The sequence below is a fragment of the Gymnogyps californianus genome, chromosome 4 (genome assembly GCF_018139145.2).
Source record: "Gymnogyps californianus isolate 813 chromosome 4, ASM1813914v2, whole genome shotgun sequence".
NCBI classification, from domain to species: domain Eukaryota; kingdom Metazoa; phylum Chordata; class Aves; order Accipitriformes; family Cathartidae; genus Gymnogyps; species Gymnogyps californianus.
In genome coordinates, this window is record NC_059474.1 from 16,938,185 (window position 1) to 16,952,443 (window position 14,259).

General features: G+C 38.2%; 1 protein-coding gene across 1 annotated transcript in view; it reads left to right on the plus strand.

Annotated features, from left to right (window-relative positions):
* The window catches only part of CC2D2A (coiled-coil and C2 domain containing 2A), a 66,944-nt gene that overhangs the window by 25,406 nt on the left and 27,279 nt on the right, over nt 1-14,259 (plus strand). Inside the window, exons 14-21 of the mRNA XM_050895316.1 lie at nt 646-786; nt 1,219-1,375; nt 3,552-3,787; nt 4,705-4,882; nt 6,122-6,278; nt 7,403-7,550; nt 10,943-11,081; nt 11,854-12,057. Of these exons, the coding sequence (XP_050751273.1) occupies nt 646-786; nt 1,219-1,375; nt 3,552-3,787; nt 4,705-4,882; nt 6,122-6,278; nt 7,403-7,550; nt 10,943-11,081; nt 11,854-12,057 (1,360 nt within the window). The remainder of the gene's footprint in view (nt 1-645; nt 787-1,218; nt 1,376-3,551; nt 3,788-4,704; nt 4,883-6,121; nt 6,279-7,402; nt 7,551-10,942; nt 11,082-11,853; nt 12,058-14,259) is intronic.

Consider the following 14,259-nt stretch of genomic DNA (forward strand, 5'->3'; position numbering starts at 1 on the left):
TAACTAAAGTAAAATATAATACTAACAATAGTAATAATGAAATATAATAATAATAATAATAGTAATGAAAAGGAATATAACAAAAAAGGAGGGGGAGGAAGGGAAGAAAACAAACAAACAAACACAAAAAAAACACCAGTGATGCACAATGCAATTGCTCACCACCCGCTGACCGATGCCCAGTTAGTTCCCGAGCCACAATCCACGCCGCCCGGCCAACTCCCCCCAGTTTATATACTGGGCATGACGTTCCATGGTATGGAATACCCCTTTGGCTTGTTCAGGTCAGCTGCCCCGGCTGTGCTCCCTCCCAGCTTCTTGCACACCTGCTTGCTGGCAGAGCATGGGAAACTGAAAAGTGCTTGGCTGAAGATAAGTGCTACTTAGCAACAACTAAAACATCAGAGTGTTATCAACATCATTCTCACACTAAATCCAAAACCCAGCACTGTACCAGCTACTAAGAAGAAAATTAACTCTGTCCCAGCCGAAACCAGGACGTGCTCCTTGGATTTAAACCACTGCAGCCGTCAATCAAATTGAAGCCCACATCACTTGGCTTTTGGTATCACAAGTTTTCACTCTTGTTCCACTGAGTTACACAATTCTGATTGATTTTGTGCATATGTGTATATATATTTCTAGGCAAACCAGAAGACTTCGTGATGCTGAACAAGAAAAAGACAGAATGTTGCTTAAGACCATTATAAAAGTTTGGAAACAAATTAAATCCCTCCGTGACTTTCAGAAGTTTACTAACACACCCATGAAACTTTATTTGAGGAAGTATGTTTTGATAACACTTTTTGTACGTCATTTGCCAGCAGTGGAGTTTTAATAAGATTAGTCAATTTGGGAACTTACAGTTGTGATATGAAGGGTGCAAAAGTAAGAATTTGAGCAGTGTCTGGCACTGGTTGAGCCTGCCACTATTCTTTTTGAGTTTGGGGAGGAAGGCAGGTTAAAATAACAAGTAATTACTGTAACAGAAAGGAATTTCTACAGGCTAATGAGTAAAGAAAAAGTAATTATATTCATTCTGGATAGTAATTATCTGCTGTCAACTCTTAGACTATCTATGCTAGTATTTTTAAATAGAACACACTTTTGATATAATGAAATTAATTCATAGAGAAGTAGATTCATGCTATATATCATAGACTTAATTGTAGGCCTTATGTTAATTTATGCAACATGTTGATAATTTTTGTTTTAAAGGGAAGAGGTTGATCAGAGATTAGATGAAAAAGCATATGAAGCAGAAATTGAGGCTGAGATAAATGAATTACTAGAAGAATGTATGGAAGAATATGAAAAGAAAATGGAGGAGTATAAAACTGAGCTACAAGAGTGGAAATCCTGGAAGAAGACACAGGTTTGTTTAAATCATTCAGTTTCCCAAAAAATAAAATCATTACTTAATGTGTTGAAAACTTGACCTTCTAATACAGAAAAAAATAGGATTTCAGGATATGCATAAATTTTGTATGTATTTGGATACATACAGTCTACTTAGAATTTGTTAGCAAATTAATTGTTAATTAAAAAATAAAAATGTGCTAGGTTTTTGTGGAACATTGTCTTCCTGCTGTTGATTTTCAGCACTTCAGCAGTTCTTTCTTTAAATTTAATAGTTTTGCAGTATTCGCATTAAATTCATGTCCTTCTTGCAAAGAGAAAACATGGATGAATTTTGTGTGTGTGTGTGTGTGTGAGTGGTGAAGCAAAATAATTACGGGGTGTTTCTACTGAACTAGCAGTTGATGTCATCTCATGTAAATTTATGTTCAGGAATGTCCCAAAACTGAAAAATGTAATTAACATTCTAGCCTTTTACCTCTGAAAAGCTTTATTGCTAATAATCCGTACTGTAGTTAAGGTCTCAGTCGTGCTTCAAGGGGATATTGACAAATACAGGAGCTAGAACAATACACTGCAACAGGATGATCTTTGAAATAGCCTGTGGCAGTGCCAGTAAAATCAGACTTGCTTTCATAGTTATGTGGCAATGTACTGGATACCTCAGGGTAATGGTGATTATACTTGAATATAATTACTGCCCAGTTTGAACACTGTGGTTTTTTGGATACCAAAGCAAAATAAAGTTTAAGGAAATACTTCAAATACAGTTTTCAAGAATCTAGTGCATCTGCTGATACTTTTATGGAAAGTTTTTTCACGTGCATGCAGCATCTATGGGAGGCACTGAAAATGTTTGAGGGGGAAGCTGATCTGCAGGTGTTGGAAATTCCTGTTATCAGAACACAGGTGGGCACGTGACTCATTAGTATCACGTCAGTTCACTTGTAGGATAAGATGAATAAATGTAAACCTTAAAATGAAGGCAGATAGTCTTCAGCATTGATCCTAATGGGAACTGTTCATGTACCTCTAGCCAGTTATGCCTTCACAAATACCATGGTGGGTGGTTCCAGCCAAAGCTGCTCTCGGCATCTTTTCATTGTGTTAGTCACACACTGTCTTGAGACTGAGATGATTGTGGTTCTTTCCTTTTAGAGTGAAATGTAGTACACAGACCTTCCTTTCATACCCAGAAGTGCTTTTTTTTTTTTTTTTTTTTTTTTTTTTTTTTTTTATTTTATTTTACTCAAAGTACTTTTTTGGTTAATCACTGCTGTTTGTGTCTTACTAGTGCAGATCACATGAATCTAAGGAAGACACTAGAGGTAGAAGAGACTAGATAAATTTAAAAGGAAATAGAAAAACAAAAAGGGTAACATAAAATTAGACCTAGAAAGAAAGAATATTTATCAATAAAAATACGTGAACAAGTTGTTTGGCTAAATCCTTCCATTAGTGAGGAGAAACTGGTTTCCTCACCTCCTCCTGTTTTGTTTATGGTGTCTTAAATCATGAAGTGGCTGGTGCTTCCAAGCAAGCTGTACTTCCAAGTAATCAGTAAGTCTGTGGAAGGAGGAAGTTGCTTGCAGTTGTTTAAAACTGAAAATGCACATGAACACTGGAGTTCTGCAGTTTAGGAGATGCTGAAAGCATGTGGTGGTCTGTTTGTTTATTCTTCTGTTTGGCATAGAGGAAGGGAGGGGATCATTTGCTCGTGCTAAAGATACTGCTAAGCTAAAAAGCTTGTGCTCCAAAGTTTGTGGCACATGTGCATTCACTTTGTCAATGTGTATGCAGACAATACATCTCGAAGAACTGTGTCTACTGGTTGAGTAACCTTCCTTCAATCCTAACAGAATGCACATGCTAACTCAGGCTAAATGAGAAGTCAGCTGCTAGCCAGAATGTTCAAGAAACATGTTTATTTTGTAAGTTGGTTGGGAAGGTTAGATAAATGTTTTCTTTGAAGCACATTATGTTTTTGAAGCATATGAATGGAATGCATTGCTGAATTCTGAATCTGAAGTAGTACTATAGAATGAGAGAAATCTTATTTTTGTGTGTGGTGATTTTAAAATTATACAGTCATTTCTCATACATGTTTATCACTTGTGAATTAAGAGAACAAGAGAAAAAAACTCTACTGGTTGAAACAAGTTCAGGAAGAACATTATTATTTTTATATGCAGAAGTCCAAGAAGAAAAAGAAGAAAAAAGACATTCATGAAGAAGAAGAATCAGTAGAAGATTGTGATCTTGGTGAGGAACGTGTAAAACCCATCCCACCTAAAATGGCCAATAGCCTGGAAATAGAGCAGCAGGTGAGAGAAAAAGCTGAAAAATACAGAAGGAAACCTGGAGAGCCTGCTCTGATTCCTGAACTGGTCCTGTCGGGAAGCATAACTCCAACTGAGCTATGTCCTCGGTAAGATAAATGTTGGCCTGCAAATTACTTCGTTCATGATTTTCTGCTATTATTTATTAATTGATTGTTTGTGCAACTTCAGAAGGATATGCTCACCATTCTGTTTAGCCTCATGATAAAACTTCTGCTTCTGAAGCTGATAGAACTTAATTTGTTTTCAAGGCACATGTAACCTTGTATATAATGGGCTTGGAGAATGCATGTCTACATATTCCCTTTGAACCTTCTGATATTCCTTGAGCGTCTGCATAGAACAGTGGTGTATATATAAAGACGTTGTTTTCAGTGTAGAGTCTAGGTCACTTCTGGCAGTACCACTCTCATTAGCTAGGTCTTTGCACTAGGTCTGTGCTATGTCAACAAAGGGAAAATAAAGAAACCGTGTAGTAAACCAGAGATTTCACTGTGTATAAAACAAATAAATTTAGTTGTTTGTGTTACTTTCCACATTTACACACACAATTTAAGATACATCTAGCAGATTTTAGTTATTTAAAAACTGCTTTGTTTCGTACGTATTCAGCAAATAGCCTCATCAGGGAATATTGCTTGGCTGTTCTACTCCCAATGACTAAAAACTTTAAAATCTTAACTCAATTTGATATCATTTATTGTGCTCTGGAGGAAGGGAGTAGAAGGGAATTTTGTTTCCCTAAATAACTCCTTTTATATGGAGGTGGCTTTAGTGGATCTAAAATTTGACCTGTTCATTTTTAAATCATTTTATATTTATAAGAAGATAAAACAACTGTTAAATAATAGTTTCAAAGTCATTCCTGTGTAGTGACATTTTTAGAAGAATACCATCTTTATTTAGGTGACTTCTGTTTCCCCTTGAGGAATCAGATTCTCATTAAAAATAACCAAAGAATAAAAATGTTATTAAAAATATGACAGCTTGCTTGACATATTTACAGAGCAGAAGTTTTGCGACGAGAAGATGTGAAGAAACGCTCAGCATTTATAAAAGTCCTTTTCAACTCCAAAGAAGTATCAAGGACTGTTACCCGACCAATAAGTTCAGATTTCAGAGTTCACTTTGGACAGATCTTCAATTTACAAATATTCAATTGGCCAGAGAGTTTGAAACTACAGGTAGATAATGATTTATCATAGTAACTTTTAAAAAGATAATATGAAATGTAATTACTCCTGTAATGCTTGTATTTTGCTCTATGGTAGTGTTGTAAAGACTGAAAAACCTGTGAAAGACCCTTTGTAAATCATCAGTCTTATAGCCCTTCCTTGCTTCTCCAGTCAAAAACTTTTAACTTTGCTGCTACATTCTTGAGGCTTGTGCTTTTTATATATATATGTATGGTTTTTATATATATATATATATATGTCTTATATATAACATGACTATAGGCTGCATGGGGGAAATTAAATAATTGGGACATGTGATTAAATATATTAGTAGAGCAGCCTCTTAATTTTAGAAAAACTGATTTATGTTGCAGATAAACTTGCCAAAATGGTCGTCTTAAAACATTATTGTCCATACAGTAAAATCATCATAATGTTTGCTGGAGGGGGATAAGAAAAAAATTCATTGCTAGTAATGTCCATAACTGCACTTGGCTTGATCAACAGTGCAGTTAAGTCAAACCGCCACTACCCCTATTCCAAGTATGAATTAATGAATGAGTCACATGAATAATTTTCAGAGCCAATACAATATATTTTTAGGAGGAACACGGTCAGGACCCTATTTCTCCTGTTAGGTGACTTTTCTTGTTAGGTAACTTATCACTGGTGGTTCAGGGGAGGGTGTATGCCCGTTGCCTGCTCCATTTATGTAATGCACAAATTGAAAGGGAAAAGGAATACCATCTTCTTGGACTAAAAAAACATCTGAATGGAGAAATCACTTACATTACTCTGAGCCTGCAGCTGTCTAGGAAGAGGGAAGAAGCCTGCAGTACTGCCAGAACAAGGACTGTGTGCCTTACCCTGCCTTTTGTGGTAAGGGAGAATCAGTGAGGCAGAATCCTTCTGGCATCTTCACCTGATGCCAGTGACTGTCACAAGCAGTTGCATATTGTACAATGATGCTCTTTAAAGCCTAGAGTTTATCGTACTATTCTCAGGTGCATTAGAAAGGTAAGGAGGATATACTTCTAAGAAGAATTCAGACCAAGTTAGCTGCTGGTAGCCAAAATGTCTCCTAATTGCATAGTTTAGAAAGTAAATGAATACAATTGCCTTAAATGAATTATTTCATGCTTAAGTCATAGTAAAACCTTTTTTCCAAATACCCTACAACATGTTTTCAACTTCTCATGAATACATGTGTAAATTTTTTACTACGTCTGTTACCATGTTTTTTTCTAGATATATGAAACGATGGGTATGAGCAGTACCACCTTGTTGGCTGAAGTGTTCATACCTGTTCCTGAGACTACAATTCTGACAGGCAGTGCTCCTATGGAAGAAATAGAGTTCAGCAGCAATCAGCGTGTGATGTTGGACCATGAAGGAGTTGGGAGTGGTAGGGACTCTCAGTCTTTTCTCAGTTCAATGTTTCTCATTTTGCTGAAACCATCTAGCAGTAACAGGCTGGTGTAAGTTTCAGAGTAAATTCTGTTAAGAGTGTTTACAGCTTCTGTAACTGAATCTTGTAAAATAGTCATGATTCTTATTATTAAAGTTTGCTGTGGAATTTTTGTCTCTTACTAATTTTAAGCTGTATATAATAAAAACGTGTGTTTATTATTTGGCTTATTAGTGGAGCTCTGCTAGCTACAGAAGGTGTTTGGGGTTTTTTAGTATTTAAGTAATCAGGCCTCTGACACTGCAAAGCAAGCAGAAGGTATTAATCAGTGTAGCTCCAGTGATTTTGATGTTTTAAACCAATGAAGAACTGGCTGTATAAGTCTATACGGAGAGTAATTTTTTGTCTTCCTATTTACTTTGTTGACATACTGCAACAAATTTTATCCCTGAGACTTTAGAAAGATAAAACAAGGGAGAGATAGGAAAAGGGGAAACAAGAATAATACGTAGTAGCATATGGAACTTTCAAGTTTATATAATAAGTTTGAACAGCATTATGAGATTACTGACTTGCATAAATTTGCCACATATGAAATACAGGTCAAGCTAGAGCAGAAGAATAGATAAAAAGCTGCGGAGGAAAGAAATGTGGTAAAAAATCATTACAACAAATGTGTGTGTAAATGTCATTGACCGTGATAACTGTATATACAACTGCGTATCACAAAGCTTTAGGACTGACTTTTCAGTCATGCGTGAATTGACTCTGAATTTCTGTTTCATTAATAACAGTATGCTGAATCTGAAAACTACCAGAAATATTAAATAGTGTGCATCTGTGAAGGCAAAAAAAGCCTGTGGCATAGCTTTCAAGGCATAGCCTTTCCTTCCAACTCAAATGGAAAGCCTTTCTCTAGGTGGAATGGAATCTTTCACTGCTTTTGTAGAGCAGAGTCCTTCCCCACAGCATCCAGCAGAACCAAGTTGTTTCACATTGCTCCATTTATATAAAGGCACAGGTTATTTGACTACTTATTTTTGGGAAGTATTTTTAAAAATGTTTAGGCATTGTGTTTGAATGCATGAATATACTACTTTGGGTTTTTTCCCCCTTGATAGGTGTGTCCTTTTCATTTGAAGCTGATGGTAGCAACAAAATGACTTTAATGACCTCTGGGAAAGTATCCAATAGTGTCTCTTGGGCAATTGGAGAAAAAGGAATCCCCTTAATTCCTCCAGTATCTCAGCAAAACACAGGCATTCCAAGGTAATATGATATGAATTTTCAGTGATTCATGGGAAACTGATTGTACTAGTATTTTTTAAAAAATAGACTTTCATAATCTTTTTCCCTAAGTTTAGATATTTTACTTTGCGCTGTAACCCCCTGCAGATATCTTAGGGTACACATTTTTGGTAAATAGATTTTAGTTAGAAATGTTATCTTTTAGTATATTATTTATAGACAATATTAAAATTAAACTCAAGCTGATTAGTTCACTTTTATAATTTTCTAATAGAAGATGTATATATTGGCAAGGAACTTTCCTGTAATCATTTTGCTAAGAAGAGAAGCTCCAGCTTGCTCTTGTCTGAAGTGTGCTTGGGAAAGCTATTGGGACACATGCTTTAAATGCCTTTTCTGTAATTAATGATAAAAATTACACTATGGAAGCAGTAGAAGTTAGTACGGGGGCTTGACACTGTTAGTGAATTAATCGGTGAAAAATTCTCGTCTGTCAGACCATTCCAAGATAATACTCTTTCATGATTTTTCTCTATCAGAAGCCTGTTGACCTGTAGAAATGAGTATATTATTCCATTCAAAACAATTTAATTTGCCCTGTGGCTGCAAGTTGGATATTGTAGATTATTTGTCCATTTTGTGCTTTTATATAATTCCAATAAAGTCAAGGAGATGACACATAAAGTCTGCTTTTGTATTGTCCTCAGGTAACTTCACTGTAAAGCCTTACGAGTTTTCCCATACTTACTAACACTGAGCAAGTACCTCTTCCAGCTGATTAGATTCTGTCATATTTTTATTTATCTAGAGGCTGGACATTGGCATCCACATAACTGTTACTATTCTTGACCCAAGCTGCAGCCATTACAGTAGTTTGCTGATCAGCTTATGAGTAACTTGCTGACTTCAATGAGACTAGAATAGCATGAGATTAAAACATAAGGATGCATTCCCAAAGGCTAACTTTAAACTCGGGAGACTAATCACTGTAGTAGATGGAAAAATGGGGAATTTCAGAAGGAAGTTAGCTGTAAAACACTCTTCTTTGAATCACCCTCTAGAGATGAACAGCCCTCTGTGCCTTTCCATTGTCTGTTGTGAAAGTCAGAGACAAGATTTTCATGCCTAAAGTTAGTTTTTGCTGCCCATTAGCTTTTCAGCACTATTGTGATTCAGTGTGCATTTGTTGAAGACTGGTGCCTAAAGATATGACCTTGATGTTACTGCTTTATCTGCTGCTCCAGTAACTGCTGGATATTTGGCTGATTCTAACCAAGTGCAAGAAAGATCCATCCATAAGTTCTTAAAGCTTTCTTGAAAATATTCAGATAAGTAGAGAACAAAGACTCAAATTAGCACCCCTAACAAGAGAAGGGGCAACATCCACCTTCTGTGGTATTTGGCTAATAACATGAATGTCCTGGTGTATTGGTTTTATGTGGCAAGGTTTTGGTAGTGATGGGGCTTCAGGGGTGCCTTTTGTGGGAAGATGCCAGGAGCCTGGGTAGCAAGTCAGTGTACAAATGGCCTGCAGACTACCTACCATGCTCCTTGCTGTGGCGGGTTGACCCTGGCTGGATGCCAGCACCCACCAAGCTGCTCTATCCTCCCCCTCCTCAGCTGGACAGGGAGAAATAAACGAAAGGCTCGTGGTCGAGATAAGACAGGGAGATCACTCAGCAATACGTCACGGCAAACAGACTCGACTTGGGAAAATTAGTTTATTTATTGCTAGTCAATTAGAGCAGGATATGAGAAATAAAAGCAAATCTTAAAACACCTTCCCCCACCCCTCCCTTCTTCCCGGGCTCAACTTTACTCCTTATTTTCTCTACTACCTCCCCCCCGCCCCCGAGCGGCGCAGGGGGACGGGGAAGGGGGGTTTGGGTCAGTTCATCACACGTTGTTTCTGCCGCTCCTTCCTCCTCAGGGGGAGGACTCCTCACACTCTTCCCCTGCTCCAGCGTGGGGTCCCTCCCACGGGAGACAGTCCTCCATGAACTTCTCCAACGTGAGTCCTTCCCACGGGCTGCAGTTCTTCACAAACTGCTCCAGCGTGGGTCCCATCCACAGGGTGCAGTCCTTCAGGAACAGACTGCTCCAGCGTGGGTCCCCCGCGGGGTCACAAGTCCTGCCAGCAAACCTGCTTCAGCGTGGGCTCCTCTCTCCATGGGCCACGGGTCCGTAGGTCCTGCCAGGAGCCTGCTCCAGTGTGGGCTTCCCATGGGGTCACAGCCTCCTTCGGGCATCCACCTGCTCCGGCGTGGGTCCTCACGGCTGCAGGTGATATCTGCTCCACCGTGGACCTCCATGGCTGCAGGGGACAGCCTGCCTCACCATGTCTTCACACAGCTGCAGGGAATCTCTCTCTCTGCTCCGCCTGAGCACCTCCTCCCCTCCTTCTCCACTGACCTTGTGTCTGCGGTTGTTTCTCTCACATCTTCTCACTCGCTCTCTCTCGCTGCAACTGCAACTCCCTGTAACTTTTTTGCTTTTCTTAATATGTATCACAGAGGCGCTACCACTGTTACTGATGCTCGGCCTGCCAGCAGCGGTCCGTCTTGGAACCCGCTGCATTAACTTATCAGACATAGGGAAGCTCTAGCAGCTCTCACAGAAGCCACCCCTATAGCCCCCCCCCGCTACCAAAACCTGCCACGCAAACCCAATACACTTGCCTACTGTGAATACAAGAAAGTGAGCAGGAGCATCCAAAGGATAAGGAGTGGAGCTGGGACTCGTAGTGTCAAGGAGGACCAAAAGCAGGGCTGCGCCACAAGGGAGAAGGCTGCAAGGGTGTCCCAGCACAGGCAGTGTCCTCGCAGCCAGCATGCAGTCTTATAGGAGCTGAACGTGACAGGCAGAGCAGGGTGCTGGCAGCAGTCCCAGACATGGCAAGGAGATGAATCTGGCCCCGGGGTCTATCCAGAAACAGCGGGGAAGGGGGCAGAGACCAAGGCTACAATGCAGGTCTGAGAGCGCCATCCAGTAGACAGGTCAAAGACAGGATTTAAGACATAGCGCAAGCAAGGACTGTACATCTGAGAAGTTCTTTTCAGTATGGATTGTCAAAACTTTTATGTTAACTTTTATGCTGTGAGGCAATTTATCATCTTACTTCCTAGTAATCAGCAACATGGAATAGTGTAGGTGTATCATAAATGTATCAATAAGCACCTTATTACCTTGTATAAAAATTCTCTTCCACCATTTCCTTCATATTTCCCCTTTACTTTCCTTTGCAATTCATCATTCCCTCAGTTGCATAGCTACAACTAAGAATTGCGTAGTGGAATTTACTATTCAGGTTGTGGGGAGCTTTTTGGTTTTTTTCTGAGATTGTTTTAAATATTTTTTTTATATTGCTAAATCATATGTTTTAGGTATAAGTTCTGTCAATGCTGTCTTTTTAGTGCTTTAAAAAATATTGATGCTATTGCATCCATTGGCACATCGGGCTTAACTGACATGAAGAAACTAGCGAAGTGGGCAGTGGAAGCAAAACTTGATCCAAATGACCCAAACAATGCAGCTCTGATGCAGCTGATCATGGTAAGTGGCTTTTTCAGAGCTGTAGGGCTAATGGAGCTGTGAAACACCTAGTCACCAGTACCTTCTGAGGCAATCTGCATGCATGCCAGGGAGGTAGTAGCATTTGAATTTGTGATGGACATACTTGTGTGAGTGTTAAGAAGCAAAATGTCTATTAAAGATATGATTTATTAATCCATTTAGTAGTGGGTTAATGATTTATTAATGAGTATGATTTATTAATCCATTCAGCGGTATTCTAGTGAAAAATAGGTATAAGGGAATACGCAAACTGATTAATTTATAAATTAAAAAAAAAAATGAATTTTGAGTTTGTTGTTTCCTTAAAGTGCAGGGGTATTCCCAGTGTACTTCTATGGTATTAAATAGGACGTTGCTCATTAGTGACAATAGCACAAAGAGATCTAGTGTGTTGTAGAAGTTGCGACTTTTCTAAACATCAAATTGAGGAGCTATTTACATAACTGAAGCTGTGTAAATGAATCGTCTTTACAGTACAGCTTCCTAGGTTACTCTGCTATGTTACATTTTTCCTACTCTTTAATGTTTTGTTTATGTTACGAGGAAATAGAATTTTATTATATTCTTAAATGTATAATCTCATATACTTTGCTCAACAAAAACCTACTTTAAAACACTTTGTTTCTATCTATCTCAATGGCTTTTGCTTAAAATTGTCATCCTTGCAATATGCATGTAAGACTTACAAAGGTTATTTTGTAGACCTTTGGTACTTTGTATGAAATAGTTAATAATTTTTTGACTAATTTAGGTTGCTACAAGTGGAGAGGCACATGCTCCTGATTTCTTCAGATTGGAACAGTTGCAGCAAGAATTTAATTTTGTTTCTGATGAGGAATTTAATAGATCAAAGAGATTCCGACTCTTGCAGCTCAGAAATGGGGAGGTGGCAGAATTCCGAAACTATAAGCAAGTGCCTTTACATGAACGAGAAATCAGTGAGAAAATCTTCCAGGTAGAGTGTTATCTGAAATATTTCTTTTCTAGTTTTAATGCTAATAATATTTGACTTGCAGTTAAGTCAATTGGGCCCTTAAAGAATGTACAGCTGTGCTGATGTGTAAAAAATGAGAATTTTATTCCTTCAGTCTTTCCTAGTGTTACTTTAATTTAATTAAGATAGCTTCCTTCCAAGGCAATATTTCCACAGCTATAGTGTGGAAGAAGAAAAATAAAACACAGCAACAGCTGTAGACACAAATGTTCTAAGATAGTTTTTTGGGTTTTTTTTAAAGTAAGAGACTTTTTTTTTTTTTTAAAGTGGTTTCAAATATAGAAAGGTAATGCAAAGATAATTCAGGTTTAGGCTTATTAACTTTTGAGCCCTTTCTGTGGAGACTGCTGGAAGCAATGACTAACAAGAATTAAAACCTTTTTATGTTTTACTACAGCCTATGTTGCAGTTATTTCTGTTTTAGTACATTGTTCCAATTAGCTTACCCTGTCCTTGCCTGTCTGTTAATTACCTTACTGAAATGCAATGTGTGCATTTTTTATTTGGGTCATACTTCAATTATTTTTAATCTGAACTCCATTATTAGTGTGAAGTAGCGCATTCTTTTGTTCTTTAGCAATTCGTGTAGCTAAGGAGCATTGTAGTGTGTTTATTGCCTTAGCAGAATCAGAATCATCTCAGATTCTGGCAACTGCTGCTTTATCCCTACTTCTTACATAAATTTCTTTGAAAAATCCCTTTCTTCCATTTCTTTTAGATTATATCTTTTTTTAAAGATACTTATTAATTCAATCATGTCTGGCTTTTTGCAGTAAACATTTTTCCTTTTTAAATTTTAGATTAGTTTTGTATCTTTTATTTAAAGATGTGCCACATCTTTGTTACACATTTCTGATCCAGTTGATTTTACGAACTAACTTTGTTCATTTCATGTTATCATTCAAAATTGAAAACCATAGTTTAAGAACTGTTTTATTTGTTTTTTTCCATTAAGGGTAAATTGGATAAACCCATGATCACCCATTCCAAGTTCCTTTTATATGACATGATCTTCAAAACTAAGTTTAAAGTGGTATTGTTCCTAGTTGGTTTACTAGCTATTTGGCAAAGTAGTCTGAAAATTCATAGAATTGTGGAAATATTGTTTGGAAAAGATTGTCTGGAGGTCATCTAGTCCGGCTTTCCACTGAAGTGGTGGGACTGTCGCCAGCACTACATGAGGTCAACTGTGTATTTGTCTAGCCAAGTCTTGAAAACCTCTAAATGGGAGGTTCCACAGCCTTTCTGGATAACCTGTTCCAGTGCTGCACTATCCTTCCAGTGATTATTTAAAAATAAAATTAAAAAAAAAAAAAAAAATGTCCAACCTGAGCCTTCCAAGTTGTATTTAATGGCTATTTTCCCTTGTTATATTGTCTGGAACTACAAAGATGAGTTTCGCACTCTCTTCTTTGTAACTGCCCCTCAAATACTTGTGGGCTGATACCGGATTGCTCATTAATCTCTTCCTCACCAGACTAATTAAGTTGAACACCTTGTCCAGTACAAGAAAGACACTGAAATACTGGAGCAAGTCCAGCACAGAGCTATCAGAATATCTACAGGGCTGGAGCACATGACATACAAGGAGAGGCTGAAAGGACTACATTTGTTTTGGCCTAAGCAGGCAAGGCTAAGGGGGTATCTTATTGCTTCCTTCAGGTACCTAATGAGACAGTGCCAAGAAAACAGAGCAAGACTCATCTTAGAGGCGAGATGATGATAGACAGAAGTTACCCCAAAAGAAATTCCAGTTAGATATAATGAAAACATTTTTCACAAAGAATTCTAGAACACATTGTCCAGCAAGTTTGTAGAATTGCCATCTCTAGAGATACTGAAAATTCAACTGACAAAGGCCCTGAGCGTCCTGATTGGAGTTGTTCCTGCTTTCAGTGAGGGTTTGGATCAGATGACCACCGGAAGTCTCTTCCAACCTACATTATTCTAAGATTCTGACCTCTTCTTGTAGGTCATGTACTCTAGGCCTCTGACTGTCTTAGTAGTCCTTTAGTGAACCTCATCCAGTTTCTCCACATGCTTCTTGAACTGGCAGCCCCAAACTGGACACAGTAGTTTAGGTGTGCTCTCACAAGTGCCAAGTTGGAGGGGCTAGTAATTTCCCTTTGTCTGTAGACCATGCTACCCCTAATGTAGCCTGTG